We start from the raw sequence: 27,650 nt of genomic DNA, 5'->3' as shown, positions 1-27,650 counted from the left end.
AGAAGACAGAAAATTGCAGTTGAATTCTCGTCGTTACAAAGGTCCAGCTGAGGGGAATTGCCGGACTCGATTCGTGTCCCTGCTATCCACCATGATGCCCATGAAGTTTCAGCGAGATTCGGAATACAAAAGACTGCACCGAACAGTGGTTCAAGGTCCCAGGGTATTCGGTATTGCAGCAACGCAATGTTGCAGCAACGCGTGGGATGGCTCAAAATGCAGGTGGTCTTGAACCTAGGGTCTCACCAAGCTCTGAGTCTGTGTTGTCATTTTAAAAGTCCCCAGGGCGATTGCAAGGAAGGGCTACAGTAGGCTCCGGTTAGACAGCAGGCTCTCTGGTCGCTGGAAATCGTTTGCTGTTTTGCCATCATCCTCCTCTTCGGTTTTCGTTCCAGTGGTCGACTTATCTTCAGCTTCGCGGTATTTAACAGGTACTACAGCATAACCTCTGCATTCTCTCCCCGCATTTTACAACAAAGGGCGGTCTGGTTGTCCAATCAGGACAACCAGCCCCCCACTGGGATTTGTCCCCATTAAGGCAACAGGAAGAGAAAGGGCTGTGGAGTTTGACTCCTCCCTCGCTTCCTGCCCTCACAGACTGGAGCAGTGTGGACCCCTGAAGGTTTACCCTTGCATCTGGGATCCCCATTCACATGGTCAGTTGACCCAGAAGCATAACATTTACCAAGTGTTCTTTGGAATGGGGGCTTCTGCTGAACTCCCTCTGGTTTTGCACCAGAGGTTTCATTAGACTGAGCCGATTTCCCATGGGGCTTACCCTTCTGATGTTTGTGGCACTCATTTTTGGGTGGTTGGAATTTGAATTCTCTTTTCCATCTTTCTTGTGCTTCTTCCCCTCATCCTTCTTGTGAGTGGTCCTGTTGGCAACCCACAAGTCAGCAGTATTTGCTAACTTCTTGGGATCAATCTCTTTTGAGTCAGCCAAGTGCAGTCTCAGCTCAGGAGAGCATGCATCAAAAATAGACTATCAAAAAAAGATTTCTCATTTATTCAAAGGAGTTCACTCTGTAACCCAACCAAGTTTTTCAAACATTCACACACCCATGTAGGCCAAGGGGTAATATCAATCTTTTGGAGGGACATAAACCTCAAGATACTGGGAAGGAGTTTTCACAAATCTGGCCATCAAAGCCAGCTTCACCGTCTCGTACCATGTCTTTCAAGCTCACCCACCTAAATTACAGCATCAGTTGCAACCTGTGGAAGCATAGACAAAAGCCAAGGAATCAACCGATTCCCTAGAAGGCCCAGCATCCCACGACTGTATTCAAAGGCACACAACCAATCCAGAGTAACAGGTTTCACATCATACAGCTGCTTCTTTAGGCAGGCGAGGCCTCTTGGGACTGGAAACCTAGAAGACTCTGGGAAGGAAACAGTTTCAAGAGACAATTTCTTCATTTCAAGAGCATGTTGCATTTCCAATTCCCTGAGCTTGATGTCCTGATGTTTGGCTTCAGCTTGAGCGTTGGGGGGAATCCTCCGAAATGTGCAAATTCCCTTCTACCTTGGAGACCCCCAGCTCTTTTGCTGGACTTAAGGACGTTTTATCTCTCGGTGTAATTTTAATGTTATTTATTCTCTGTGTTTCTTTTGACTTTGGATTCTGACAAACTCCATCTTTACATTGTGTCACACAGCACCTTGAGTGCAGTGGCACAGGGAAGTCAGATTTCCCAAAGGTTTAAATACCTGCTCTTGTTGAAATTACTGTTTCCAAGTGCAGTGAAATGCTTGACTTTACTTACATTTTGTAACTTTCTAGACCCAGCACACACTATCTTACCATGGGATGCTAGAGAGGTTTACTTAGTATCCCCTTTGTCTAGTTTGTTACTCTTTCTACAAATAATGGCTGATGGCAGTGGTTTACTCTTTACCACAATTGTTTGTGTTTACCGCGGGCTGCTTTCGCAGCTGCAGTATGGCACCCATGGGTGCCCATTTTGTCAAAATGGCCTCTGTCTTTTTTTCGCCATTTCTTGTTGGAAAGGTCCTTCTTGAGATTTACTCTGTGCGCTAAACCAGGTTTGGTCCTTTTGTTCGATTTATCATTGGCGGGATTCATGAGTGAAGCCTGCCTCTGGCTCCAGTAGGTCTGGCAGGGGCAGGAAGTGAGGGAGGGGCCCGAAACACACTGTGCTTAATCTCCTTGGTTGCAGGAATGCACCCAAAGGTGATTGGCCGGCTGGATGTCTGGCAAGGACAGCCACCCTGCTGTATGATGGACAGCTAGGCTGGAATAAACGGGAAAAACCTGCATAAAAGGCGATGCTTTTTGGCTTGGAAGGCAGAGTCAAACACTGGATGAAGGAATCTGAAGAACTTGGAAGAGACGCCTGCTGCAACCCATGGACCGTCAGCTTTCCCGGTGAAGCCCTGCTGTTGTGCTGAAACTCAAAATTCGCATAGACTAGAGAAGACCTACAAGGACGACTCCCCCCTTTGAATTGGTGGGGAAAAAAAAAATCAACTCCAAAGTGAGCCCGTCTGGACATCCTCTCGAAGCTGGTTGTATTTCCACTGCTGCTGGAACCGAAGAGCCAGGGAGAGGAACACCAGATTGTGTGCGCTGCTTTTAAGTCAGACCGAGCGCTAGAAAAATCCTCCGGACTTTCCTGATGCAGGACTGACCAAGCCTGAGCCACCTTAACAGAGTGCTGGAACCCAGAAGCAAGGAAAGTCTGAAGTGGTATCCGAGAACCACAGTGTTGCTATTTGCCATCAGATGCGAGGAGCTGAAACACTGAATTGAAGTTTGCCCATTGCTGCCGCTGCCCATACTATTGCAGAGCAGGAGTCCCCAGATGTCCTCCCTCTTGTCCCCACAACTGAGGCCCAGGAACAACAGGATCTGCAGAGCTGCACAGGAACAGAAGCCAGCCGTAACCATTTCTTCTAACCAGAGGTACTGTACAGTCTAAGAGAACTTCCCTCTTGTGTAGCCTTTCTTGCTCGCAGTCGAGCCCCGTCTTGGTTACCTTGCAGAGTTGCTAAAGCTTTGCCCTTCACAAGCCTCCTAGCTCAAGTGTTCTATTTTCTACATACATTTCTAAAAACATTGTGCCAGACCTTTGACTTACCTGCAAAGAAGATCTTTGGCTCCCCTTGACATTTTACCATTGACATTGGCTGACCGGGCTCCGTGAGACTCTCCTTAACTCTGACTTTGTGCTTTGGCCTTTCCACCAGGAAAGGGTTAATTTACTCTACTTTGGAAGGTTCTTAAGACAATGCATTACTTACCGTAAAAGCATTTCTGATGGTTGTATCTGCTTAGATTCACATGCTGTGCATAGTCCGACATCAAGTGGTCACTGCGGAGTATTGCATTTTGTTTTTCGTAGTAGAAAAGGGGATGTCGACAAGGCGTGTCTAACACTATCCCTATAGTGACGTGCACTGTACCCACAATCCCTCACGCGTCGAGGTCCCTATGTCTGTATTTTTTCTGCCCTGAAGGAGCCTATTAGACGTGAGAGTACAGAAAAGAGATATAGAAGAATGTCTATGTTCCTTCCATCAGAGCGGGGAGGAAGGGTGGGCGCATGTGAATCTAAGCAGATACATCAAATGCTTTTACGGTAAGTAATGCATTGTCTTCTGATGTTTTTTAATCTGCTTAGAATCACATGCTGTGCATAGACTAGCGAGCAGTACCCGGAGTTGGAGGTGGGTTGTGAGAAGGAACAGTAGAAAAAAAAGATGTCTTAATACTGCTTGTCCCACCTGGGAATCAGATCTAGAGTGGGCATCTAGACAGTGTTTTTTTAAAGGTGTGAACAGAACTCCAGGTTGCCGCTTTGCAAATGGACTCAAGAGGGACATTTGCAATGAAAGCTATGGAAGCCCCGGTGATACGAGTGGAGTGTGCTCTTGGCTTCAAGGGTAGTTCTCTCTTAGCAAGAGTGTAACAGAGTGATGCATTGTACAATCCATCTAGAAATAGTGGATTTTGAAACTGCATCTCCTTCTCTTCCTGCTGCCACAGAGACAAAGAACTGATTAGTCTTACTCAATGGTCTAGTTCTTTCCATAAAAAATATCACGGCTCTGCAAACAGCCAGTGTATGCAGGCTCTTCTTACCTAAGTTTGAAGGATTTTGAAAGAACATTGGTAGTTCCATTGACTGGTTGACATGGAATTTAGAGATACATTTTGGTGCAAACCTAGGATGTGTGCGTAGAACCACCTTATCCTTGTGAACTTTTACAAAGGGGTCTAGTACAGAAAGCGCTTGTAGTTCACTTACTCTCCAAATGGAGGTGATAGCTATTAGAAAAGCAGTCTTAAGAGTGAGGTCTTTAAGTGTTACTTTGTGCATGGGTTCTAAGGGTGACCCCATGAGCCTGGTTAGTACCACATTTAGGTCCCATCCGGGAGCAGGGTTAGCTATGGGAGGGTGGATCCTCTTCACTCCTTCCATGAAAGCTTTAATAACTGGGACTTTCCACCATGAAACTAAGTTGGGAAGTGGTGTATGCGGAAAGTGCAGCTAAATGGACTTTAATAGAGTTAAACACCAAGCCTGAGTCTAGTAGGTGAGTCAGGTACAGAACAATTTGTGTGGGAGAGCAGTCAACTGGGTTGATGCTCCTTCCCCTACATCAGATGACAAATCGTTTCCATTTGCCAGAATAACAGTGACGAGTGTTAGGCTTTCTAGCCTCCCTGAGAATGTCCATGCATCTCTGCAGGAGTTGTAAATGTCCAAATTCTATGATCTCAGGAGCCAGGCTGCTAAATTCATGGTCTGAGGGCATGGATGTAGCGTCCTTCCCTTGTCCTGTGACAGCATGTTGTACGGGCAGGGAAGTTCACTGGAGGAGATAGTGACATCTCCATCAAGTGAGTGAACCATGGCTGTCTGGCCCACATAGGGGCCACCAGTATCATGGTAACTTGTTCCTGGTGCATGTTGTGCACTATCTTGTTGAGAAGGGGAGTCGGGGGGGAAAGCGTAAACAAATTTCCCTGACCATGGCATCGATAGACCGTTCCCCTTGGATTGGTTCTGGGGGTACCTGGAGGTGTAATCTTGGCATTGGGAGTTCTCCAGAGTTGCGACCAGATCTATTTCTGGGAATCCCCATTGAGTGAAGACGATGTCTTCGTGTAACCGAGGGCAGAGGGAAGTCTCTGCTGAGTTCGTCTGCTAGCAGATTGAGTTCCCCTGGTACATGTTGTGACAGTAGGAACATGTGTTTGAGAGCCCACTTCCAGATGTTCTGGGAAAGCTTGGACAGTCCTGGAGAGTGATTGCCCCCTTGCTTGTTGAGGTAGTACATGGCTGTGGTGCTGTCCGTGAGGACCATCACTGTCTTCCCTTGCAGGTGTGCCTGGAAGGCTTTCAGTGCCTTGAACACAGCTAGTAGCTCCAGTAAGTTTATGTGCTTGGATGCTATGCTCGGAGTCCAAACTCCGTGAGCAGTCTGATGGGATAGGTGAGCCCCCCATCCTGTGAGGGATGAGTCTGTGGTTCCACTGTGGGGGTGGCGAATGGTTTCCCTATTACCAGGTTTTCCTTCGACCACCACTGTAGCGAGAGAACCAAGGCCTGCGAGACCACCACTAGATCGTCCTATTGTCCGCTGGCGTAACACCACTGGCTGTTCAGCCACTCTTGCATTGGGCGCAGGCGCGCGTGAGGGACCAAATAAATACATGACGCCATCATTCCTAGTAAGCGCATTGCTTTGCGTACCGTCACCTCTCGACTGGCCACATATTGAGGGATCTGAAACAGCATGTTTTGGACCCTCTCGTTGGAGGGGAAGACGAGGCCGTCCTTTGTTCGAATTAGAGCCCCTAGGAATTGTTTGTTCTAGCTGGGGTCTAAACTGGACTTCTTCTCGTTGATGGAGAAGCCCAGTTGAAACAAAAGGTCTACAGTCTTTTGGGTATTTGAGAAGCATGTTTCGTAAGAATCTCCTGTTATGAGCCAATCGTCGAGGTAAGGGTATACTGGGATGGACAACCTGCGCAGGTAAGCCGCTGCCACTGCCAGTACCTTCGTGAATACTCTCGGCGCTGATGCTATGCCGAAGGGTAGCACTCTGAACTGGTAGTGTTTGCCCTCTATCATGAACCTGAGGCATTTCCTGTGCGCTGGCAACATTAAAATATGAAAGTATGCATCTTTCATGTCCAGTGTTGTCATGTAATCTTCCTGTGAGAGCAGGGGGATTACCTCCTCTAGAGTCACCATACGAAACTTTTGAGGTTTGACAAATTTGTTCGCTGGGCGCAGATCTAGTACAGGGCGCATGGTTAAGTCCTTTTTGGGTACAAGGAAGTACACTGAATAAATACCTTCTGTTACCTGAGATAGAGACACGACCTCTATAGCTCCTTTTTCTAGTAGCTGGCCCACTTCTTGAAGAAGGATGGCGAGGTGTTCTGGTGACATGCGTCGTCCCCTTGAGGGTCTGTACGTAGGGGAACTGTTGAATTCTATACAGTAACCGTGGGCTATGGTTCATAGTACCCAGCGGTCTGATGTTCTACCCTCCCATGCTGGAAGAAACAATGTTAATCGGCCCCCGACCGGTTATGCATGGGAGGGGACTCGAATCTTTGAGTCATTTGGTGTTGGTGGCTTGGGAACCTCTAGGGGTGGGACCCCCACCTCTTCCCTTGCCACGACATTGTCCTCTTAGGTTGCATTGTCCACTGGTGCCTTGGTTAGAGGACCAGTTACCTGCAGAGTATTGCTGCTGCTGTTGTTGCTGCTGGCGTTGGCCTCGAAAAAAGCGTCTGTTGCCATAACCACGTTTGATGGGAGGCCTTGAAATTTGGTCTAGGGTTTTGATGGTGTCAAATTCCTTCTTTGCGGTCTCTAGTGCCTCATCCACCGCCTTACCAAAGAGGTTGGCATCTTCTATAGGTTTGTTAATTAGTGACACTTGTGTTTCAGGTTTAAAACCTGAATTACGTAGCCATACATGGCGTTTGAGGAGGATTCCTTGGACTAGAGAACGACCAGCCGTTTCTGCAGCATCCAGAGTATTTTTAATGATGCTTTGGTTGACTAAGGTCCCTTCAAGTAACCATGGCTAGAACCCGAGTACGTAGGGGTTCCGGTACCTCCTTGATGTCCTTACGTAGTTTGCTCCATTGTGCATCTGCGTAACTTGCCAGCAAAGAGGAGTTGTTGGCAATTCTTGCGGAAAAGGCAGCCGAGGCTGTAATCCTCTTTCCTAGGGCTTTAAAATTTGTACCCTCTTTATCTGGTGGTGCCTCGTTAGTTGACAGCGGGACCCCTGCTCTTTTCCTTGTATTTGTCACAACTAAGGAGTCTGGTACAGAGTGGCCCCTGATGTATAACGGGTCCGATGGGGAAGGACTAAATAATTTTTATCTTCGGGTTGACCCCTCTGATCAACGCGGGTGTAGATAGTGAAGGAATAATTTGTCTCTTTACTGAGGCGAGGAGGGGAATGGTTTGGCTGACGGGGTTTCCCCTTGATGATCTTTTCTACAAAGTATGTCAGGAGAAATTTCCCCGGTCTCGATTTCGAAATGCGCTGCTGCCTTGCGTAGTAGTGCATTAAAAGGTAGGTTGATCGTCTATTGATGACGTATTCCTAATAGGTGAGCCCTTTGGGGGGGTGAGGGGCGACAGGTTTAGGGCGTCAGGGTCTGAAAACGCTGATGGGGACTGCCAGGGCTGTGAAGCGCCCTCTTCTGGGTCTTCTCCGAAGCCCCCATCACCCATATCTGGGTTATCTTCAAAACCTTCCTCATCTAGGTTTTCTTCCCCTTCATTGCCTAAGAATTCGTCATCCTTCTGAAAGTGGGGGTCCTCTCCAGTGAGGTCATATAAATCTACATCCTCTTGGAAGGGATTAAACAGCCGAGGGTACTTGGCCCTGGCATCCTCCTGAGGTCCCTCTCTTGATCTCTTGGGTGTTGGAAGGTTCTGAGTCTCCATAAACCTCTCAATTTTGTCCATACAAAACTGGAGTCTCTCTAGGGTTTCTTGAGGTACCCCAGGGCGGTCAAGGGGGGAAAAGGGAGGGCCTTCAGTTTGAAAACACTTCAACCTATCCCATAACATCGAAGAAAGGTTCCCCTTGCCTTCTGGTAGGCTAGGAGTCCCTCTCGACGGAGGGGGCAGTTACTGCCTTGCTTCTGACCTTTTCAGCGTCTCCCGGGCCTTGTGAGTGGTGATCGACGTTTCTTTCGCCGTCCGTCTCTGGCTATCGGTGGAAATAATCCGCGCCAGGCTCTCAACAACTAAACTGTCTGTCGAGGGTACCTCCGGCGTCGGCGTTACAGGCGTCGCTTGCTCTACGCAGATGGGCACTCTCTGACCGTGCGAGTCGTCTGGTGGTTTAGTGATAACGTCCTTATCTGGGGGTAGCCCAGTCGCTAGTCGCGTTTGCGAGGGGGGTTTAAGACTCTTACGGTCTGAGGGGGCCGCCGGTAAAACCTGCGTCTCCGTTGGCGCTAATGCTCTTAGTCTTCGACGAGGAAGAGCCGTGGGTCGTGTGTTTATGGGAGTGTTTTTTGTGTGCGTCAGTGTCGCCTGGGTGTTCATCCCCATAAGCAGGGCGTGAGCCGAGCTTATCGGGGCTGGAACAAACGACGAAGAGCGTGAACGCTCCTTAGAGAGATCTACGACTTCCGAAACGGACCTCGGGTTATCACATTCCTTGTCACTTTCAGCTGCGGGTGATGAATCAGACCTAGACATGGCGTAGGCTGCCCACCTTTTGACCCTGCGATCTTTTAAAGTCTTCAGCTTAAGAAGCTGACAGGCCTCACAGCCGTCTTCTTTGTGGTCGAGGGGCAAGCAACGGTTACAACGTTTATGCTAGTCTTTCCAGGTAAACTTGCCCTTGCAACGCGGGCAAAACCTAAAGGGTGTCCTCTCCATAGCTGAGGAACCGATTGCATGTGACAACAACCCCGAAGGAAAGGGAGGGGAAAGGGAAAGGCATTCTCAAAGAGAAACAATAAATGTCCCACGACCCCCACTCTCCCTACTGTATTTGGCCGGCGAGGCCAGTCCACGTGTTGGGCGAACACCGAACAACCTCCTCCGTCGAAGGCACCGCCGTCAAAAATCTTGATCGCAGCTACGACGCCGAAGGAGGGATGTAAAGTAATAATATAGTTAAGTTAATAACGACCAAAGGTCGAATAAATGTATTTGCAATGTCTCTCGAGGAGCTCCTTGTAAAGGCGACCAATATCTGGGTGGAAAAAAACAATCTAAGGGACCTCGACGCGAGAGGGATTGTGGGTACACTACACGTCACTATAGGGATAGTGTTACAGACACGCCTTGTCGACGTCCCCTTTTCGACTACGAAAAACAAAATGCAATACTCTGCAGTGACCACTGGATGTCGGACTATGCATTTCATGTGATTCTACGCTGATTAACATCAGAAAAGTATTTACCCGTTTATGAATTATGTTAACCTTTGCTTTATTCCTCGATTCTATCTTTTCCAGCAAACTCAGTATTGTTATAAATGTACCAGTACTAAATCAATGTCCACAGTGTCCTACCTATTTAAGTAATCTAAGGGTCGAAGAAGTGTGTGTGACATCCCCAATGGTTATCTGATTTAGAGAAACTAAAAGTGTGTTTTGAAGTATATTTAAGTGCTACATGTTTTTGTTCCCTTTCTGAAGAAGGCTTATACAACTGACAAATACATGACTACTTGTTTTATCAAGAAACCATGAGTGTAAGTGTTTATTTGAATAATTGTGTGGTGAAACCGTCACAACCTTATTGCTCGCATTGACACCTTTTGAGATAAGCCTGACTGTTCAGCCACACTACCAACCAGTGTAGGTCAGACTTATAACAAAAGGTTGGGTCCCTATTGACAAGAGGTCAAGGTTACTGTAGTGCACCCAAAGGGTACTGCATACAATCTTGCCTAACATTGAGCTCGCTACCTTTCAAATTCCAATTCAAGTCTCATTTTTTCAAGATACACATATTCTGCACTCTGTGAATGACCGTATGGGGTCCCATTGGACATAAGTTGAGGCAGAAGGGCCCGCTGAGGCAAAGAGGAGCTCCTATCTTGGGACTCCTCTGACTCGCCTAAGACATTAGACTCTGAATTATCATCCTTATTATCATTTTCCACATTTCCTTGGTTAGTACGTGTGACAGGCCTACTCCCCAACCTTTGGTGATTCAACAACCTTGTAATTTTTCTTTCCTTTAACAGGGAGATTCCGGACTTTACACATTTCTTTCAGTTGATCTACTGTTAAAATAATCAGGGCTTTGTGACTGAGGTTATCCATATTAGGCATGTTACAATTGCGGTTCTCATGGAGCTTAGCCTTGTGAAGGTTTTTAGTTGAACAAAATCAAAGCAAATATTCAATGTAACAGCTCTACAATAGATCCTTACCACCTGCCGCCAGTGTTAGGCAAGATTGTATGCAGTACCCTGTGGGAGACTGCACCAGCCTTGATCTCTTGGCAATAGTTAACCCAACCTTTGGTATAAGCATGTACTACGCAAAGTGGTAGAGTGACTGAGCAGCCAGGCTTATCTCGAGAGGTCAATGTGAGCGATAGGGTTATTACATGTTGATTCACAAGGATAGGTATTCAGGTATTCAAATAAACACTTACTCTCAAGGTTTGTTGATTAAACGATTATTTATTAATTTAACAGTCAGTTGTATAAGCCTTCTTTAGAAGGGAGCAAATATATGCAACGAACATATATTTCACAATAGTTTCTTCAAATCAATAGATGCCCATTTGGTATGGCACACAATTCCTACAACCTGAGGTGACTTAAATGACCAGGACACTGGACATTGATATATCACTGGAACATTTAGAGCAAAACTGAGGTTAGTGTCAAAAGAGAAAGATGAGGGATTAAAACAATCGTTAACAAATCTTCTTAAGCGGAAAGTACTTTTTGAACCATCCAATGCAAACTAAATTAACCCTTTCCCAGCTACAATCTAATGTGTGACTTTTGTTGAGGGACAGTTAAAGCACAAAGTCAGAGGTAAGAAGTGTCTTTCTGGGAGCCAGGACAGCCAATGTTCGTTGAGCAAAAGTCTAGGTGATCTGAAGCACTTCTTGCAGGTAGGTAAAAAGTCTTGCACAATATTTTAAAAGTCTTTGTAGAAAACGAAATCACTGTCTGCCACCAGCTGGGAGGCTTGTGAGGGGCAAAGCTGCAAGCAACTCTGCAACAGTAACCAAGACAAGTCTCAACTGAGAGCTAGCAAGGTTACACAACAAGAGGTAAGTCCCCTTAGTTTTACATTACCTTAGGTCTGAAGAAAGTGGATCCATCTGGCTTCTGTTCCTGTGTAGGTCTGTTGTTCCTGGGCCTCAGTCGTGGGGACAAGAGGGAGGATGTCTGGGGACTCCTGCACTACAAACGGAAGGTCGGCGGCAGCAATGGGCAAACTTCAGATCAGCGGCACTTCGCGGTTTCAGCTTCTTGCGGCTCTCAAATAGCACCACTGCAGTTCTCGGCTACCTTATGTACTTTCCTCGCATATGGGGTCCAGCACTATGCTGAGGTGACTCAGGCTTGGTCGATCCTGGTTTGTAGGAGTCCAGAACATTTAGCTGCCATTCCAGCAGCTTAAAATGGAAAACAGAAGTGCTTGGTGAAGGGGACATTATGACATGCAACCCAGCCAGAACGAGCAGGGGCGTAGGCCACTATGGTGAAAAGTGGTGAGTGAAACTACGCAACACAACAGCATATAGGTGATTTCACAGAGCGCTGAAACAACGCTCACCTATCTCATGCAACACAAGGTGTCGACTTACTACGATCTACTGCTTTGTGTTAAATGGTACTAGGCATCACGAACGATACTCAACTCCTTGGAAGTCATAATGGACTGTGTATAAACAAACAAAAGAGTCATATATAGAAGAGCATCTCCCTTCCAAGGGACAAGACATACTGAGGGGCAGCAGCAACAGACAACTTGGACCCCAACACGCCAGACCCAATCTAGAACTTCAAACAAGCTCACCACTATTTGATCAGGATGGCCAAACAAACTACGAAATCTAAAAACCAGGGCTCTGGAGACATCAAAGCTATGCTGCAGACAGCAGACCCTCAGAAACGCACCCAGGTACAGGCCCAAGTGCATTCCCCACCTCTGGAGAGGGCAGAGAATCCTGACGATCCACCCATTTGAAAATCGGAGCTGCTGGAAATGCTGCTACAACTTAAAAAGGACATCAAAGAAAGCGCAAATAACCTGGCTAAATCCATCTCTGATCTCAATAAAGTGGTTGTGGCAATTGAAAAAAGGATTGATGAAGTTGAGACAGTGGTAACGGAACAAAGTCATGAGCATGACATCCTGGCAAACATAGTCCTTGAATTGGAACAACAAATGGAACGGGTGCAAAATAAACAGGACGACGCCGAAAATAGATCCAGGCGCAACATCCGCAGGGTCCCGAAATCTACAACGGATTCTGACCTGCAACAATACGTTATAGACCTGTTCTGACATATTTTGAACGTAGAAGAGACCAAGGAGATTGATGGGACGCACAGGGTCTACTCTACATACCAACTCAACAAGAACCTGACTCCCGATGTCCTAACTCGGATACATATGTTTCAGCTGAAAGAGGACATCATGTGAGCCGCCCGTAAAAAAGAACCCATCAGGTTCCGCTCCACCTCAATCCAATTATTTCAAGACCTATCCCAAGCGACACTTGCCAGGAGGAAAAAACTGAGTGTGGTTACTAACTGGTTAAGAACTAGGGGTGTGCGATACCGATGGGGATATCCAACATGCCTACGCTTTGAATGGAAAGGCCAGAGACTCTCCGTCTCCAAAGAGGAAGACATGGCGGAACTCATGCAAGAAGACGAAGAAGGATCTCCATCCCGGAGCGGTAAAACAACAGAAGGACACGGAAGAGGTCAGTGGAAGCAAGGGCGTCCGACCACGAGCACGTAATAAGGAGTCTAGGCCCCCGGACCCCACCTGAACAAATGCCAAAAGCCAGGAATGTGGGGAAGACTCCTTCAAATGCGGTAATGGAGATGCCAATATGGAAAAAGGCGAGACTTGCATCTGGAGCGTAGCTCTAAGCCAACTTAGATGCACAAGAAACAAGCATACCAAGTGTTAAACCAGGGTGTGGGGGGGGGGGGGCAGGGGAAACAGGAATCCGGAACCCAAACTTCCCGGGTGAGTATAAAACCCGGTGATATACTCTGAATACATTATGTTGGAGACATGTTTGAGAAGTTTTATTTTATAAGTTGGGAAGGGGGGAAAATGTTGTGTTTGGATGGTTTTGGGTGATAAAGTACAAAATGGACAACGCGAAAGAAAGCTGTATGTAGGATCGAAAAAAAAGGGACCAATGGTTGAATTATAATGCTGTCTGAGTGGACATTCATTTCGCTAAATGTACAGGGGCTTAACTCCCTGATCAAGCGGAAATCTATATTAACCAGGCTAAGGTACTTGCATGCTTCAGTAGAACAAGTTACTTACCAACTGTAACGTTCTTTCAACTGGATGTTCCTCCCACGTATTCCTCATCTTATGATAATTCGTTATCTCCAGCTTCGCTGCTTCGGAAAAAAAAAAATTTCTCGGCAGAGGGCGCTGTGCTCGAGGTCGTGGCGTTGATTGTCCCTCGACGGTCTCCGTACCGTGTCGACGTCACTGATGGTATAAGTAGCTCGAGCCGCGCCCGTTGCTCCAGTTCTGTTTTTTCGATGAAAACATATAGGAGGAACACCCAGGTTTGCCTCATGACTGATGCACACTTCGTGAGAGGAAAGTGTAAGAAAACGTAAACTGTACTGCGGGGTAGGATGGGAGGGTCGATGAGGAATACGTGGGAGGAACATCCAGTCGAAAGAACGTTACAATTGGTAACTTGTTCTTCGAATGGATTGTGTCCTCCCATGTATTCCTCATCTTATGATAGACTCCCATAGCGGTGGTAATTTTGGAGGTGGGAGTATTAGTTTTCAGTTTTCATGGATAGAATGCAGAACTGCCTTGGCAAATAAACCCTCATTAGAGGAGGCAGTATCCAAACAGTAATGTTTTACAAAAGTGTGTATTGTTTTCCAAGTTGCAGCTGAACAAATATCTGCTGCCGGGACTCCCCTCTTTAGAGCCGTAGAAGTAGCCATACCCCTTGTAGAATGGGCACGAAGCCCATCTGGTGGGTCTTTTCCTGCTAACCTGTAGTATTCAGTTATGGCTAAAATGATCCAGCGGGATATGGTCTGTTTTGTTACAGATAATCCTAGTTTATGACCAGTATAACCCACAAATAGTTGGTCATCTTGCCTCAATTTAGCCATTCTTGAGATATAGAAAGTAAGAGCCCTCTTGGGATCTAGTCTGTGCAATCTCTTCTCTTCCTTTCCCAAATGAGGAGGAGGATAAAAAGTTGGTAATATTATCTTTTGCGACAAATGGAAGTCTGAAACTACCTTTGGTAAAAAGGAAGGTTTAACTTTAACTTTAGGTTTAACTAACTTTTTTATCCTTATAAAAAGTAGTAAATGGCGGTTTGCATGAGAGAGCCTGAAGTTCGGTAACCCTGCGGGCTGATGACAAGGTCACAAGAAGTACAGTTTTTAATGTTAAGAGCCTCAATGGGCAGGAGTGCATAGGCTCAAAAGGTATACAAGTCAAGAATTTTAGTACTAGATTTAAGTCCCAAGTTGGGACATGAAAAGGTACTGGGGGGTATACATTAGTAAGCCCCTTTAAGAATTGAATGATCAATGGAATTTTGAAATATGAAACCTCTTCTGAGGTGCGCTTGAAAATAGACAGCGCAGCAAGGTATCCTTTAATTGTCCCTATCTGGAGCTCCAGATTGGCTAGATGCAGTAGGAAAGAAAGCACCATTGGGGTGCCACATTGAAAAGGGTCCACATTCTTATCTTTGCACCAGTTACTGAACTTGTTCCAGCGACATCGGTATAAAGATTTTGTTGCTGGCCTTCTGGCCGAAAGCAAGATCTCCATTACGTCATCCGGAAGATCCTAATCCTTGTATCTCAACCTCTCAGAAACTATGCGTGAAGGTTGAGTGTCTTGACCTCTGGATGGAGAACCCGAAGTTCCTCTTGCGAGAGAAGATCCTCTCTTTGCGGAAGACGTATTGGAGGGCAGATGGACATGTCTAGAAGGTACGGGTACCACGTCCTGGCCCAATCCGGGGCAATTAGTATCATGGTTTTCCTGAACTTTCTCAACCTCCTGATTACTTGAGGAATCACTGGGACTGGGGGAAACGCGTACAGCAGTGGAAACTTCCACTCCGCTACGAATGCGTCTCCCAGAGCTCCTCTTTGAGGAAATTCCCTTGAGCAGTACTGCTCGCACTTCCGATTGATCACAGTGGCACTTGAGGGGTTCCCCAAAGTGCGAAGATCTCTTGAAGGACTTCCTGAGCTAGCTCCCACTCGTGGGAGACTGTGCTCTGCCTGCTCAAAGCGTCTGCCGCCGTGTTTTGCTCTCCGGCTAGGTGAAAAGCCGATAGAGAGATTCCTTCTCGTATTGCCCAGAACCAGAGCTGCATTGCCTCTCTGCACAGTGGTAGTGACCCCTACTCCTCCTCTCTTGTTGAGGTAGTACATGGCCACTGTGTTGTCCGTCATTATCAGGACATCCTTTCCCTGTACAGAGGGCAGAAAGGCCTTCAGCGCTAGTCTGATTGCCCCAGCTCCAATAGGTTGATGTGTAGTTTGGACTCCGATGGAGACCATGACCGCTGATTGTCAGATCGTTGGTGTGTGCTCCCCACCCCGTGAGTGAGGCGTCCCGTCACTACTGTCATCTCCGGCCATGGTTGCCAAAAGGATTCTCCCTTGAGAATGTTGTTGTTGCAAGCCCACCTTAGTAGATCCTGAGCAACTGCGCTCGGGACTTGCAGAAGATCCGACATATTCCCTGAGAACTGGGACCACTGAGTTCTGAGTGCCCATTGAAGGGATCTTATTCTCAACCTGGCCTCTGGTACTAGGAAAATGCAGGATGCCATGAGGCCGAGCAACCTGAGAAAATCGAAGGCCGGTTGATGTTGGGCATTCTGAAACTTTGTTACCATCTGCTGGATGTGGAGAGCTCTCACTTCGGGAGGCAAGGCATTTCCCGATGAAGTGTCCAAGACTGCTCCGATAAACTGGAGTTTCTGGGTTGGTATCATGTGGGACTTCTTGAAATTGAGGGAGAAGCCCAGTTTGTGGAGGAAGTGGCAGGTGATCGAAAGATGTTCCTGATCTTGTTCTGGAGAACTTGTTTTGATCAACCAGTCGTCCAGGTAGGGATATATGTGAATACTTCCTCTCCTGAGACTTGCTGCCACAACCGCCAACAGTTTAGTGAAAACCCTCAGGGCGGAGGTCAACCCGAATGGCAGAACTCGAAACTGATAATGAGAATTGCCAATCGCGAACCTCAGGTACTTTCTGTGCTTTGGGTTGGCACATGAAAGTAAGCATCCTGAAGGTCCAATGATACCAACCAGTCTTGGAGTTGTAGAGCCTGAAGGATCTGAGAAAGGGTCACCATCTTGAACTTGTCCTTCCTGAGGAACTTGATCAAGTTTCTTAAGTCCAAGATGGGTCTCAATCCTCCGTCCTTTTTTGGGATGAGAAAGTATGGCGAGTACCAACCCCTGTTCCTCTCCGCTACAGGTACCTGTTCTATGGCACCTTTCTCTAGCAGGGTTAAAATTTCCTGCAACAGGAGCGGGTCTGGAATTTTTACGGAGTTGGCTCCCGGTGGATGATTGAGGCCTTTTTAGAAAGGGGAGACAGTAACCTTGAGCTACTGTTTCCAGTGCCCAAACATCTGAGGTAATGCCTCGCCATTCCTTCAGATGTTGAGATCCTGCCTCCCACTGGTGTCTTGTGGAGCAAGGTCTCAGAGATTTGGAGGCGGCTGCAGGAGTGGCTGAGGGCAAAGATGCCGCTCCTGAGGCGGATTTCGCACCTCTTCCTCGTCCACCACGAGGGAAGTTTTTTCTGCCTCTTTGAGAAGCCTGTCCTCTTCCTTTACCAAATGAGGAGTAGTAGCGAAAAGAACAACCTCTCCAGGAAGATGATCCTGAATAGGTTTTCTGAGGCTGGCGCATGGAGGCACTAAGATTTAGCTGCCGCTTTCGAGGTCTGGAGTTTTTCTAGGCTTTCGTCAGCCTTACTGCCAAATAGCCTCGAGCCATCAAAGGGCATGTTAAGGAGTCTGGATTGCACATCCTGTGCAAACCCTGACTTCCTCAACCACGCAAATCTGCACAACACAGTGCTTGTAGCCATGGATCTGCTGATGCTATCATCAGCATCCAGTCCAGACTGGAGACATTCCCCATTTGCCTCCTTTCCGTCTGACTATATTCAGGAAGCCTTCCCTTTCCTCGCCTTTCGGAATATGCTCAGCCGCCGCCGAAATACAGTCCCACAGGGTATGGGTAAACCTGGCCAGGGTACAGGTGACATTTGTCGATTTCAGGGCCATGATACCTGAAGTGAAAACTTTACGGGCCCACGCATCAACTTTCTTGTCCTCTCTATCCGGAGGGATAGTGGGATATGCAGTTTGTTTTGCTGTGGATGCAGCCTGAATAACCAGACTTTCTGGAGTCGGATGCCTGTTTTAATATTCAGGATCCGTACCAGGTGGTCTGTATTTCTTTGGGAAACAGGATTTTCCCAATTTTTTTCTACTGTTCTCTGAAGAGCCCTATGAAAGGGGAGACAATTATATCTGTCATGTCGTCCTGTTCAAACACGGGTGAAGTGCTACCCCAACCCATGTATTCTACTACCCTGTTCATAAGACCTCTGTACCCTGAGTCTGCATGTTCTGCAGGGTCAGGTTTGGCAAATTCTAACTCTGGGGAGGTGTCAATTCCACTAGCAGAGTGTAGAGGATCACTCAGGTCTCATTCTAGATTCCTGATCAAGGAGTTCCTCAGGAACTTGTCTTGTGCCATATGAAACTCCAAAGGGAGTGACTTCGTCTTCCTCCGAGCCAGATTCCTCATAAATTGAGGATATAGCTTTAGAAAAGTCTGTTCTGGGCAACGGAGTAAATCTCCTTTCTTCCTCAACAATTTCCTTCGAAGGAATAGAAAAATCCTTCGAGGTTGTCGACGGGAACTTCGAAGAAGACTTTGATACAGGTGTCGAAGACGCTCTTGGCTTCGATGCTGAAGAGGTCGACACCGATGGCGTCGAAGCCTTCGAGACTTGAGCTTTTTATGAGGCACCGGAGATGTGCTCGACTCTCGAGAAGCCTTCGACGACTTGGCGTCGACTCGAGTATCTTTGATACTACTGGCTTTTACCAAGGTAGTTCTCGACTTCTCTTTGTCGTCCAATGGAGCGACCTTAGAGGAATGGCTCTTCCAAGGTTCTTTCGAGGGGGGTCGGGGCCGCATTCTCGAAAACCTCCATCATCTTTTTACGGAATTCCTCCCATTTTCTAGGGGAATCCGATTTTGTCGGACATCGAATTTCTTCGGTCGTCTCAGAAGATGACGATGAGGGAGATCTATGTCTCCTTTTCAGTTTTTTTTACGAGGAAGAAGAGTGTCTCAATCTACTCCTAGATCGAGATCTCTTGGAGTGCCTATGTCGATCCGATTCTTTCGAATCGGTCGCTTTCTTATGCTTTTTGGACACAGCCTTCTTAGAGGCTTCCCTCCCCACCGACAGTTTACCTCTCCTCTCACGAAGGGCCTTCTCTGTCATGGACTGGCAGGAACCACAGTCGGTTCGGTGACTAGAACCGAGACACCAGAGACAAACTCGGTGAGGATCCGTGATCAACATTTTCGATCCACAATCGATACACTTCTTGAACCCAGTCTTGGGTGTCGAAGGAGTCGAAGATGACATTTTCACGAAGAAAATCGGAGCGCGCAGTTCACGAAAGCAAAGCGATCGGAAAAACGGAACTGGAGCAACGGGCACGGCTCAAGCTACTTATACCATCAGTGACGTCGGTACGAGACCGTCAAGGGACAATCGACGCCACGACCTCGAGCACAGCGCCCTCTGCCGAAAAAATTATTTTCAAAAGCAGCGAAGCTGGAGATAACGAATTATCATAAGATGAGGACTACGTGGGAGGACACAATCCATTCGAAGTATTGCTACAAGAGACATTTACTACCAGGGGACGAACAAAGGCTGAGAAATAAAGCCTTCCCCATACAATACCTAGCCTCAGTGGGTCCAAAAAACGGGGAGTAGGTATTCTATTTGCAAACGGTATCAACGTTTTATAAAAAAAGACCCGGACGGCCGCTACTTGATGCTCGGGGGGAAACTTATGGGCCAATTAGTTACAATCATCTCAATATATACTCCAACACGAAACAAGACCACTTTTTACTGAGCAAGCCTTGGCCAGATTTCAGAGGGAATTGCATCTCCTGGAGTCCTGGCGATTTTTTAACCCACAAGACAGATCATACACTCACTATTCAGCAGTACACAGGGGCTATTCCCGTATTGATATGATTCACATTTCCAAAACCGTGATCCCACAGGTCACGGGTCTGGAAATAGGAGCGTCGTGCCCATCAGACCACGCACCAGTATTACTTAAAACGGAGCCAGACCACCCACAACAACGGCCCCCAATCCTGGTGATTAAATTAAGTATTACTGAAGGATTTAATGGTCCGAATAGGTATAGTACAAACGCTACAGAACTACTTTCGAGAAAACACAACACTTGGAATGGACTGGCTGACCATTTGGGATGCCAGCAAAGCAGTAATCCGGGAGGGATTCATTGCACAAACATCAAACTATATTAAGAGCCGAGAAAAGGTGAGACGCAATATGGAAGCCAACATACATCAGGCGGAGGTGGAATATAGGGACAGGCGCTCACAGAAGGCATGGCGGGAATTAAAGAAAGCCAGAGCAACCCTAGAAACACATTTATCAGACGACGCAGCACACCTCCAGATACAAACAAAACAATTTTACTATATACATGGGGATAAAGCTAACAGATTCCTTGCTGCCAAACTGCGACATCAAAAACGACAGAATAACCCAACTTTGTGATAGAAGCAGGGACGTGGTGAGAGGGGAGAAGGAGATAGAAGTAATGCTCTCGTATTATACCAACAATCTTAAAAAAGAACACTTAAAAGAAGAGGAGCAGGTCTCATTTCTAAATCAGGTGGAGTTACCAAAAATCAATGAGGCAGACAGGCAACAGCTGGAATGCCCTATAACAGAAGAAGTAGGGGAGGCAATAGGGGCTTTGAAGAGACATAAAACTATGGGCCCAGATGGGTTAAGTAATGCATACTATAAAACCTTTAAGACCACTCTAATAGGCCCCCTAACACAATTATTTAACTTCATTAGGGACAAAGGGTTTGCTTCCCAAGACATGTGTCCAGCAAACACGATACTTCTACTGAAACCGGATAGAGACCCAGCGGATTGTGCAAGCTACCGCCCGATCTCTTTGTTGAACAGGGAGGCAAACATTTACTCTACGATTTTAGCCCAGAGATTAGCAATGGTACTCCCGGGGAAAATACACTCCGATCAAGCGGGCTTTGTGAAGGGGCGACACACTTATGATAATATTCATAGGGCCATAGATAAGATTGATTGGGGACGTAGGACTGGTCAGAAATTTTCTGTGGCGGCTCTGGACGCCTCCAGAGAATTTGATAGTCTGGACTGGAGATTCCTGTGGCTAATTCTGGAGAAATTCAGCTGCGGACCACTCGCATGGTAATGGCCAATTTTATAGCCCCGTCAACAAGACTATTGGTCAATGGAAAACTGACAGAGTATCCCCATTCAGAAAGGTACAAGGCATGGGTGTCCACTGTCACCTCTGATCTTTGCCATGGCTACGGAACCGTTTGCATGGAGGGTTCGCGCCCACCCGGGAATCCAGGGGGTGGAGGTAGGCACTGCTGGAGCACAAAAAATGGCACTTTACGCAGACAACATCCTCCTATTTCTAAAAGACACCGAATACTCCTTGCCAACAGCCATACAATTGCTGGGGGACTTTGCGAGGGTTTCAGGATTCAATATTAACTACCCTAAATCCAAAGCTCTTAATATCACCGAAAGCCCAGAACAAGTCCTGGGATGGCAGAACCGATACCCCCTGAAATGGGAACGTAAAACAGTTAAATACTTGGGGATACAATTGACCGCCTGCTACAATAGACTATATGGAGCCAATATCCCAGACCTCCTAAAAACATTAACTGGGATTTAAAACGCTGGCAAATGCAGGAATTATCGAAATCAATGGGTCACACTAGAAAAAACAGCGACCAAGATACCCCTTAAGAACCTGGGCTTCCTTGCCACACGACATAGGGAAAAGGACGGACTGTTATTGGAATCTACTAAAGCCACTTTGTGGTATTGGGATAGGGTCCTCCAAGGACAGCCAGCCAATCACCTTTGGGTTCATTCCTTTAACCAAGGGGATTAAACACAAGGAGTTTCGGGCACCTCCCACACTTCCTGCCCTGCCAGACAAGCTGTAGATAGAGGTGGGACAAAACAAACAAAGCGACCAAACCTGGTTTGGCACGCATAGTAAATCTCAAGGACCGGCGAAAATAAAAGACCGGGGCCATTTTGACAAAATGGGTACCCATGGGTGCTTTACTGCAGCTGTAATTGCAGCACACGGAACACACACTCAATGGTAGTATTTATTTATTTAGAAGCTTATATAAACGGCAAAGCACAAAGGCATCTGGTCGCTTTCTTACAGAAAGTAGAAGTTACTGTTACAAGGCAAGTACAAGACAGACACAGTGAAGATAAAGATATTGAATTACAAATAGAAGACAAACATAGTACCATACAAGCTTTTACATTTCCGGTAGGAGCATGAAGGGGTGGTGGAGTGAACTAGGTGAAAGGGGGCGCTTGTTTGCTTAGGCTTTGAGTGAAGAGGTGCGTTTTGAGTGGTTTCCTGAAGATCCAGGAGTCTTGGGCTCTGAGTGGGAGGGACAGTGAATTCCAGAGTTTGCTAGCGAACATAGGTAAGCTACTGCCACCTGCCTTTTGGAGCTTGAATCTGGGAATGGCTAGGCAGTGCTTATAGATAGTTCTGGTGCGTCTAGAACGTTGTGTTAGCGTGAAGCTGTTGGACAGGTAGGCAGGGGCCATCTGGTGGTGGCATTTGTGTGTGAGAGTGAGTGATTTGAATATGATGCATTCCTGTACTGGGAGCCAGTGTTGGTGTCTAGTGGCTGAGATGTGTGCAAATCTGTGGATATTGAGCGCAGCCCTGACAGCATTATTTTGCAGGGTCTGCAACTTCCGGATGTTCTGTGTCTTCGTCCGGGCGTATAGTGTGTTGCAGTAATCAAGGCGCGCAAGGGCCAAGGCTCTGGCTAGAGTAAGACAGCTGTCTGGTGAGAGGAATTTTCTGCAAGCGCTAATGAGTCTGCATGTGCATACATGTGTATGCAGGGGCTGAGGTGGTGACATTAACTTGTTTGTTGAGATTCAGTGAGTCGTCTAGGTGGAAGTCAAGCATTTTACCTCGTTGGTGACTTTAATGGTGTGTCCATCTACGAGACTTGAAAAGGTGATTAAGTTTGTTGATTTTGTGTTGTGAGCCGATGATAAGCAGATCGGTCTAATCACCATTTAAGCAAAGCCCGTGCTGCGCCATCCAATCTTGATAGATTGGTATATGGCATCGAGGGTGGCTGTGTCGGTGTCGTGGTCTCCTGAGATAGGTATGAGGACCTGGGTGTCATCTGCGTAGTTGGTGTAGATGACACCCAGGTCAAAAAGGGGCTTTGTGAATATATTATACAAGGTGAGGGCTATGCAGGAACCTTGTGGCACTCCTTGTGTCACCCGACTGTCCATGTTAATCAGTAAAGTCAATTTCACGTCACTTCTCTTGGAAACAGTAGTTTAACCAAGAGAAGTCTGGAAGACTTCCGTGTGTCACTGCACTGCAGGTGCTGTGTGACACAATGTAAAAAAAGATGATGCCTATGGAGTTTGTCAGGCTCCAAATCCAAAAGAAACACAGTGGTCAAATCAATGTAAAATACATGAGTGGGGAAAAGGTCTCACTCTCTCCAGGATAAAAATTAAAAGTCCTAAAGTCCAGCAAAAGAACTGGGGGTCTATAAGGTAGAAGGGAATTAGCACATTTCTGAGAATTCTCCCCAACAGACTGTAAATCCACAACCAGCTAGAGAATCTTAATTTTGATGCATAGGTCGGTAAACTGTGTAGGGGCACAATGGGAATCCCCCAATGTGTGCAGATTACTATTTTAAGATAAAAGCTGGGACTGATATCTTTAAATATGAAGATTTTATTTTTTTAGGTCCAACTCTGTGGTAAACTACTTATTCCTCCAGAAAGTTATCTATGTAGTGACTTTAATGTAAAAATCCAGAATATCGCGCACACTCTTTGTTGGTCCCCATTGAACCACAATTAGGGAAAATGGGCCTGAGATTGCTGGAAATGGTGAAGGATTTTAATAGAGGCAAAAAATGGTTCTTAGATTTGGATTGGTGCCCTAATGTGATAAATAATAAAAACTGTATTCTAGCTATAAAGATCCAACTAAGACACCACATAGAGCTGGTACCTCGGCAAGCTATTTAATACAGTACCCATCCTAGAAATTTAACAGACCAATTCTCAGATTCCAAATAAATAAACTATCTACAGGAGAACATTTTATAAGGTGGAAAACTATTGCTTTGGAATCTCATCTGCCGATTCTGCATGGTAGCAGAAACATATCATCCATGTACTATGTGCAAGAGTTTACATCATAGGCATTTGAAGCACTTCAACAAATATGTTGAAGACCTCATTTTGGACCCTGAGGAATGGCTCTGGGTACGGCTACTTGCAAACGAGGGTTCTAATGCAATACGGTTTGCACCGTAATTTATGAATTAAGCAATATGCCCCGAGCGGCGGGGGCATTACTGAGTCAGGTAATGCCCCGGGGCCCATAGTTATAGGCCCTAGTGAAGCAAGGGCCTTCACTCGTTAATACCCCCGCCGCGAGGGGCATATCGCTATTAGTACCCTGGCCCGCAAGATCTGCGTGACCGGGTTACTAAAAGCTACTTTTTCTGCCCCAAAACGTGGGGTGAAGGCAGCATCTCGGCCGCGTGGAGGCTCGCAGCAGGGATAGCCCTGCTTTGAGCCTTCTCATTGGCTGAGGGGCTGACACGCCCCTGCCGGGATCAATGGCCGTGGAATCCCAGCCAATAGATTCCCGGCAGGGTAATGCCCCGGCGAGGGCCAATCAGAATGCTGGTTTCATTCTGGATTGAGCCCTCGCCGGGTACTAATATATACTAAGTTGGTAGATTAATATGCATTTTATCTTTTAAGGGTTTAAGAGATAATATGTGATAGATAATTGTAACTGGAGTAGTGAAATCAAAGACTTTAAGATGGTTGTTGGAAGAGAAATAGTTCTAATATTTCTCAACGGTGAAATTGTCCTTTTTGTAACTTTGCATGTGTTTTCTGCTATGAAGTGTGAAGGTTTCCAAGGAAATCAAGTGAAAGTAAAAATTTAAAAAAAAAATAAAAAATGACTTTATCTTACCAAAATTACCAGCTCGCTACTTGTACTGCTGAGGAAAATACACTTGGCTCCAACAGCTTTCTTGAATTCTTTATGTACTTCTTCATTCGAACACCTATCAGAGGAGAGAGCGAGATTGAACAGCGAGACAGAAAGATGGAGTCAAATCGTAAGATCACATACGAAAACACTGTTTCAACCCCAAAAGCTAGATATAATATACTTTGTCTCAGCCAAACAGAAATTACTTATGCTGAACAAATGTTCTCCAGCCTTTGTATAGTACATTACTATGTGTTGGAATTGGATTTCTTTTTTTCAATTTGTTTTAACCAAAGAATGTGGGTGAGGGTGCACGTGGGGGGGTCGGGGGTGGTAGGGCACCAGATGCTCCACCACTCCCTCCCTGAACTCATCCCAACCAATATTGCTCGACCCAAACCCACCATCTACCTTTTGGGGTAAAGGAAATAAATAAAATTGACCAGCAAAAGTGGGGTGGGGAAGAGCACCAAAACCCAAAACCCTTGGTATCTTGGTCAGGGCTTTGACGACTAATATCAATGATAAATCATTATTTTAAAGATTCACATGCTTAGCGCATAACATACTTGCTCATTGCCAGGTTAGGAATTCCTGCATTTTTCCATAACACTTTACATGGAAGTCAAATTTAGCACGATAGCCATCATATTTTTTTTATTTTTTATTTGGTTGGTTCAAATATTAAATCATACAATCTACAAGATGCCCGACTACCGACAACACAAGCACACAATATTCAAGTAGCGAACATAAGCATTGCTTACCACAAAATGTTTACTACTAGTACGTTTCAAGACCACACAAGGATAGTTTCATGTATAACGTGGACAAACTACTATACCCATAAATCCTCACAGTAAACGTGAGCACGTTAGCGCAACGGGCATGCCGTATATAATGCGGTGGTTGCCTAGCAACGAGCGCTCCGTTTCATACAGCCAGGCCAAAACAGAACTCTCCACTCGTTCGCTTGGGAAATCCGATGCAAGTAATTTTGACTGTACTTTTCAACTCCAATCTCCATCACATAATGTAGGGGATCAATGGGTCCCACTTATCAGTAAGGAACTGTTTTGGCTTCTAGATGACGGGATGAACGTAGAACAAACACTATTGCAGCTTGTATGAGACGCTTGATTTTATGCAGATTTTCAACTCGAAAAAACGTGAGGTGAGCACCAATAGGTGGCAAGTGCATGATACAGAACAACATTGAGTAGGGCACTAGAAAACCAGAGCACAGACACAGTAATGACATGGATGAATTTTGTCAACCGATAGTATTGAATTAAAATATATATACTAAAATAGCGGGTACCGACAGCCACTACCCTACATTACAGGTTACGTGGTACTCTCTGAAGTCTGAAGCATGTTAAACATAAGTTATAGGTAAAATTATGTAATTGAATACTTCCACTAATTTAATGAGGTTATTGTAATAATTTCAAATATTTTCAAACATTCTTAACCTTATGTTATTCACATTAATTGCAGGGGACTTTTCATTGCCAGAGAATAACCAAAGTAACCATCACTACACATGGTGTTCGTATGTTAATCACAAAAAGATGTTGAGTCACACTACTACGTCTAATGAAAGCAAATGAAGGCGTGACTTTTGGAAATATATCAGATGAAATTACTTTATTGATTTATACACATGAACTCTTGCTCCTGAAGAAGAGAGATCATCTCTCGAAACATGTTCACCTTTCCTTTTTTCAAATTTTTTTTGAATTTTTGGAAATCTGAAACAAATTGAGAACATTTTTTTGTTTGTTTAAAAATGTGTCTACAATTTTGATTAAGAAATCCGTGGTTGAAATTAAATGATATATGTAAGATATAAATACAGTAACACAAAATTAAAGTATAACTATCATTGCTTAAATGGTGATGCAAATTAAATGGTTAAAACGGTAACTAATACATTTATCAAAGACTCAATCTACTAATGAAATGGTTGTATCAATATTGACTGGACGTTACTGCCAGTATTTATAGGTGTACAGGGGACGGGGGGGGGGGGAGGATCCATACCACAAGGGTTCTCCATTTATTTCATTATTTACGTGACTTTTGATACCAGAGTCAATGTCTCTCCCCGCATCCTTGAGTTTTATTAACTACTAGTGAGCCTTAGGAGCTCCAAATGTGCGATCTCTCTCCACTTAAGATTGGTTTAATTATATGGTGTGCTTGTGCTCATATCTGTAAAATTTGGTTCCAATATTAAACCTTTCAAATAGACATATCAAACATTAAACATCACAAATAGAATAAAACAATAAGTAAAAAAGAAAAATAGTTCATAATTATATTGTGTGCAAATGTGATTACCAAGTGAATCCATTTTTTGAAAATTATTTTCTACCCAGTCTTCAACTTGATTTAATCTTTTTCAAATAATATCATATTTGATGCATGTAATACTCATTATCCTACTGAAGGGAAGATTGAATCTAAATAGTGTACAATTGCAACTCTAACTGCCAATTTTGTACTATTAAGTATTAAGTTGCCAAATTGCAAACGAGCTCATTGGACGATGGAGGACAATCGATTCTTGAAAAAATTGTTGACGTTTATCATTTAGGTTAGGACACATTACTATACAATGTTCATGTGTTTCCTTTTGCAAATTATTCTCACAGAATCGACAGTAATTTAATACCTGCGGCATTGGTTTTCTTCTCGCTAGCACATCTTGAGTATGCCAGAGATTGAATCTCAAATGCAGATATTGTTTGCGTATATAGGGTGATGGACACTTAAATAATCAGCAATAATTCTGAATTTTTTGTCGAAATAAGTGAACATCAAAATCCTTATATAAAGTACAGCTGGCTTGATTAGTAGTCCAATCGTATTGATATATTTTTGTTTTTGCTCGTACTAGATTCTGAAGGAGTCTCTCTAAGGAGACCGAAGCATCTGCCGGAGCATTAAATATACATTGGCACCAGAGTTTAGTCAATGTGTGGTTTTCTGA

At 45.5% G+C, this 27,650-nt stretch overlaps 1 protein-coding gene across 4 annotated transcripts in view; it reads right to left on the bottom strand.

Moving 5' to 3' along the window:
- FXR2 (FMR1 autosomal homolog 2) overlaps nt 1-27,650 on the bottom strand; it is a 903,897-nt gene that overhangs the window by 444,821 nt on the left and 431,426 nt on the right. For all 4 annotated transcript variants that reach the window (XM_069644549.1, XM_069644565.1, XM_069644574.1 and 1 more), the window contains exon 6: nt 24,632-24,725. In XM_069644549.1, coding sequence (XP_069500650.1) covers nt 24,632-24,725 — 94 coding nt within the window. The remainder of the gene's footprint in view (nt 1-24,631; nt 24,726-27,650) is intronic.

This window comes from Ambystoma mexicanum, chromosome 1p (assembly GCF_040938575.1).
Source record: "Ambystoma mexicanum isolate Mex_15411 chromosome 1p, UKY_AmexF1_1, whole genome shotgun sequence".
Taxonomy (NCBI): domain Eukaryota; kingdom Metazoa; phylum Chordata; class Amphibia; order Caudata; family Ambystomatidae; genus Ambystoma; species Ambystoma mexicanum.
This window is presented reverse-complemented; position numbering and strand designations above follow the sequence as displayed.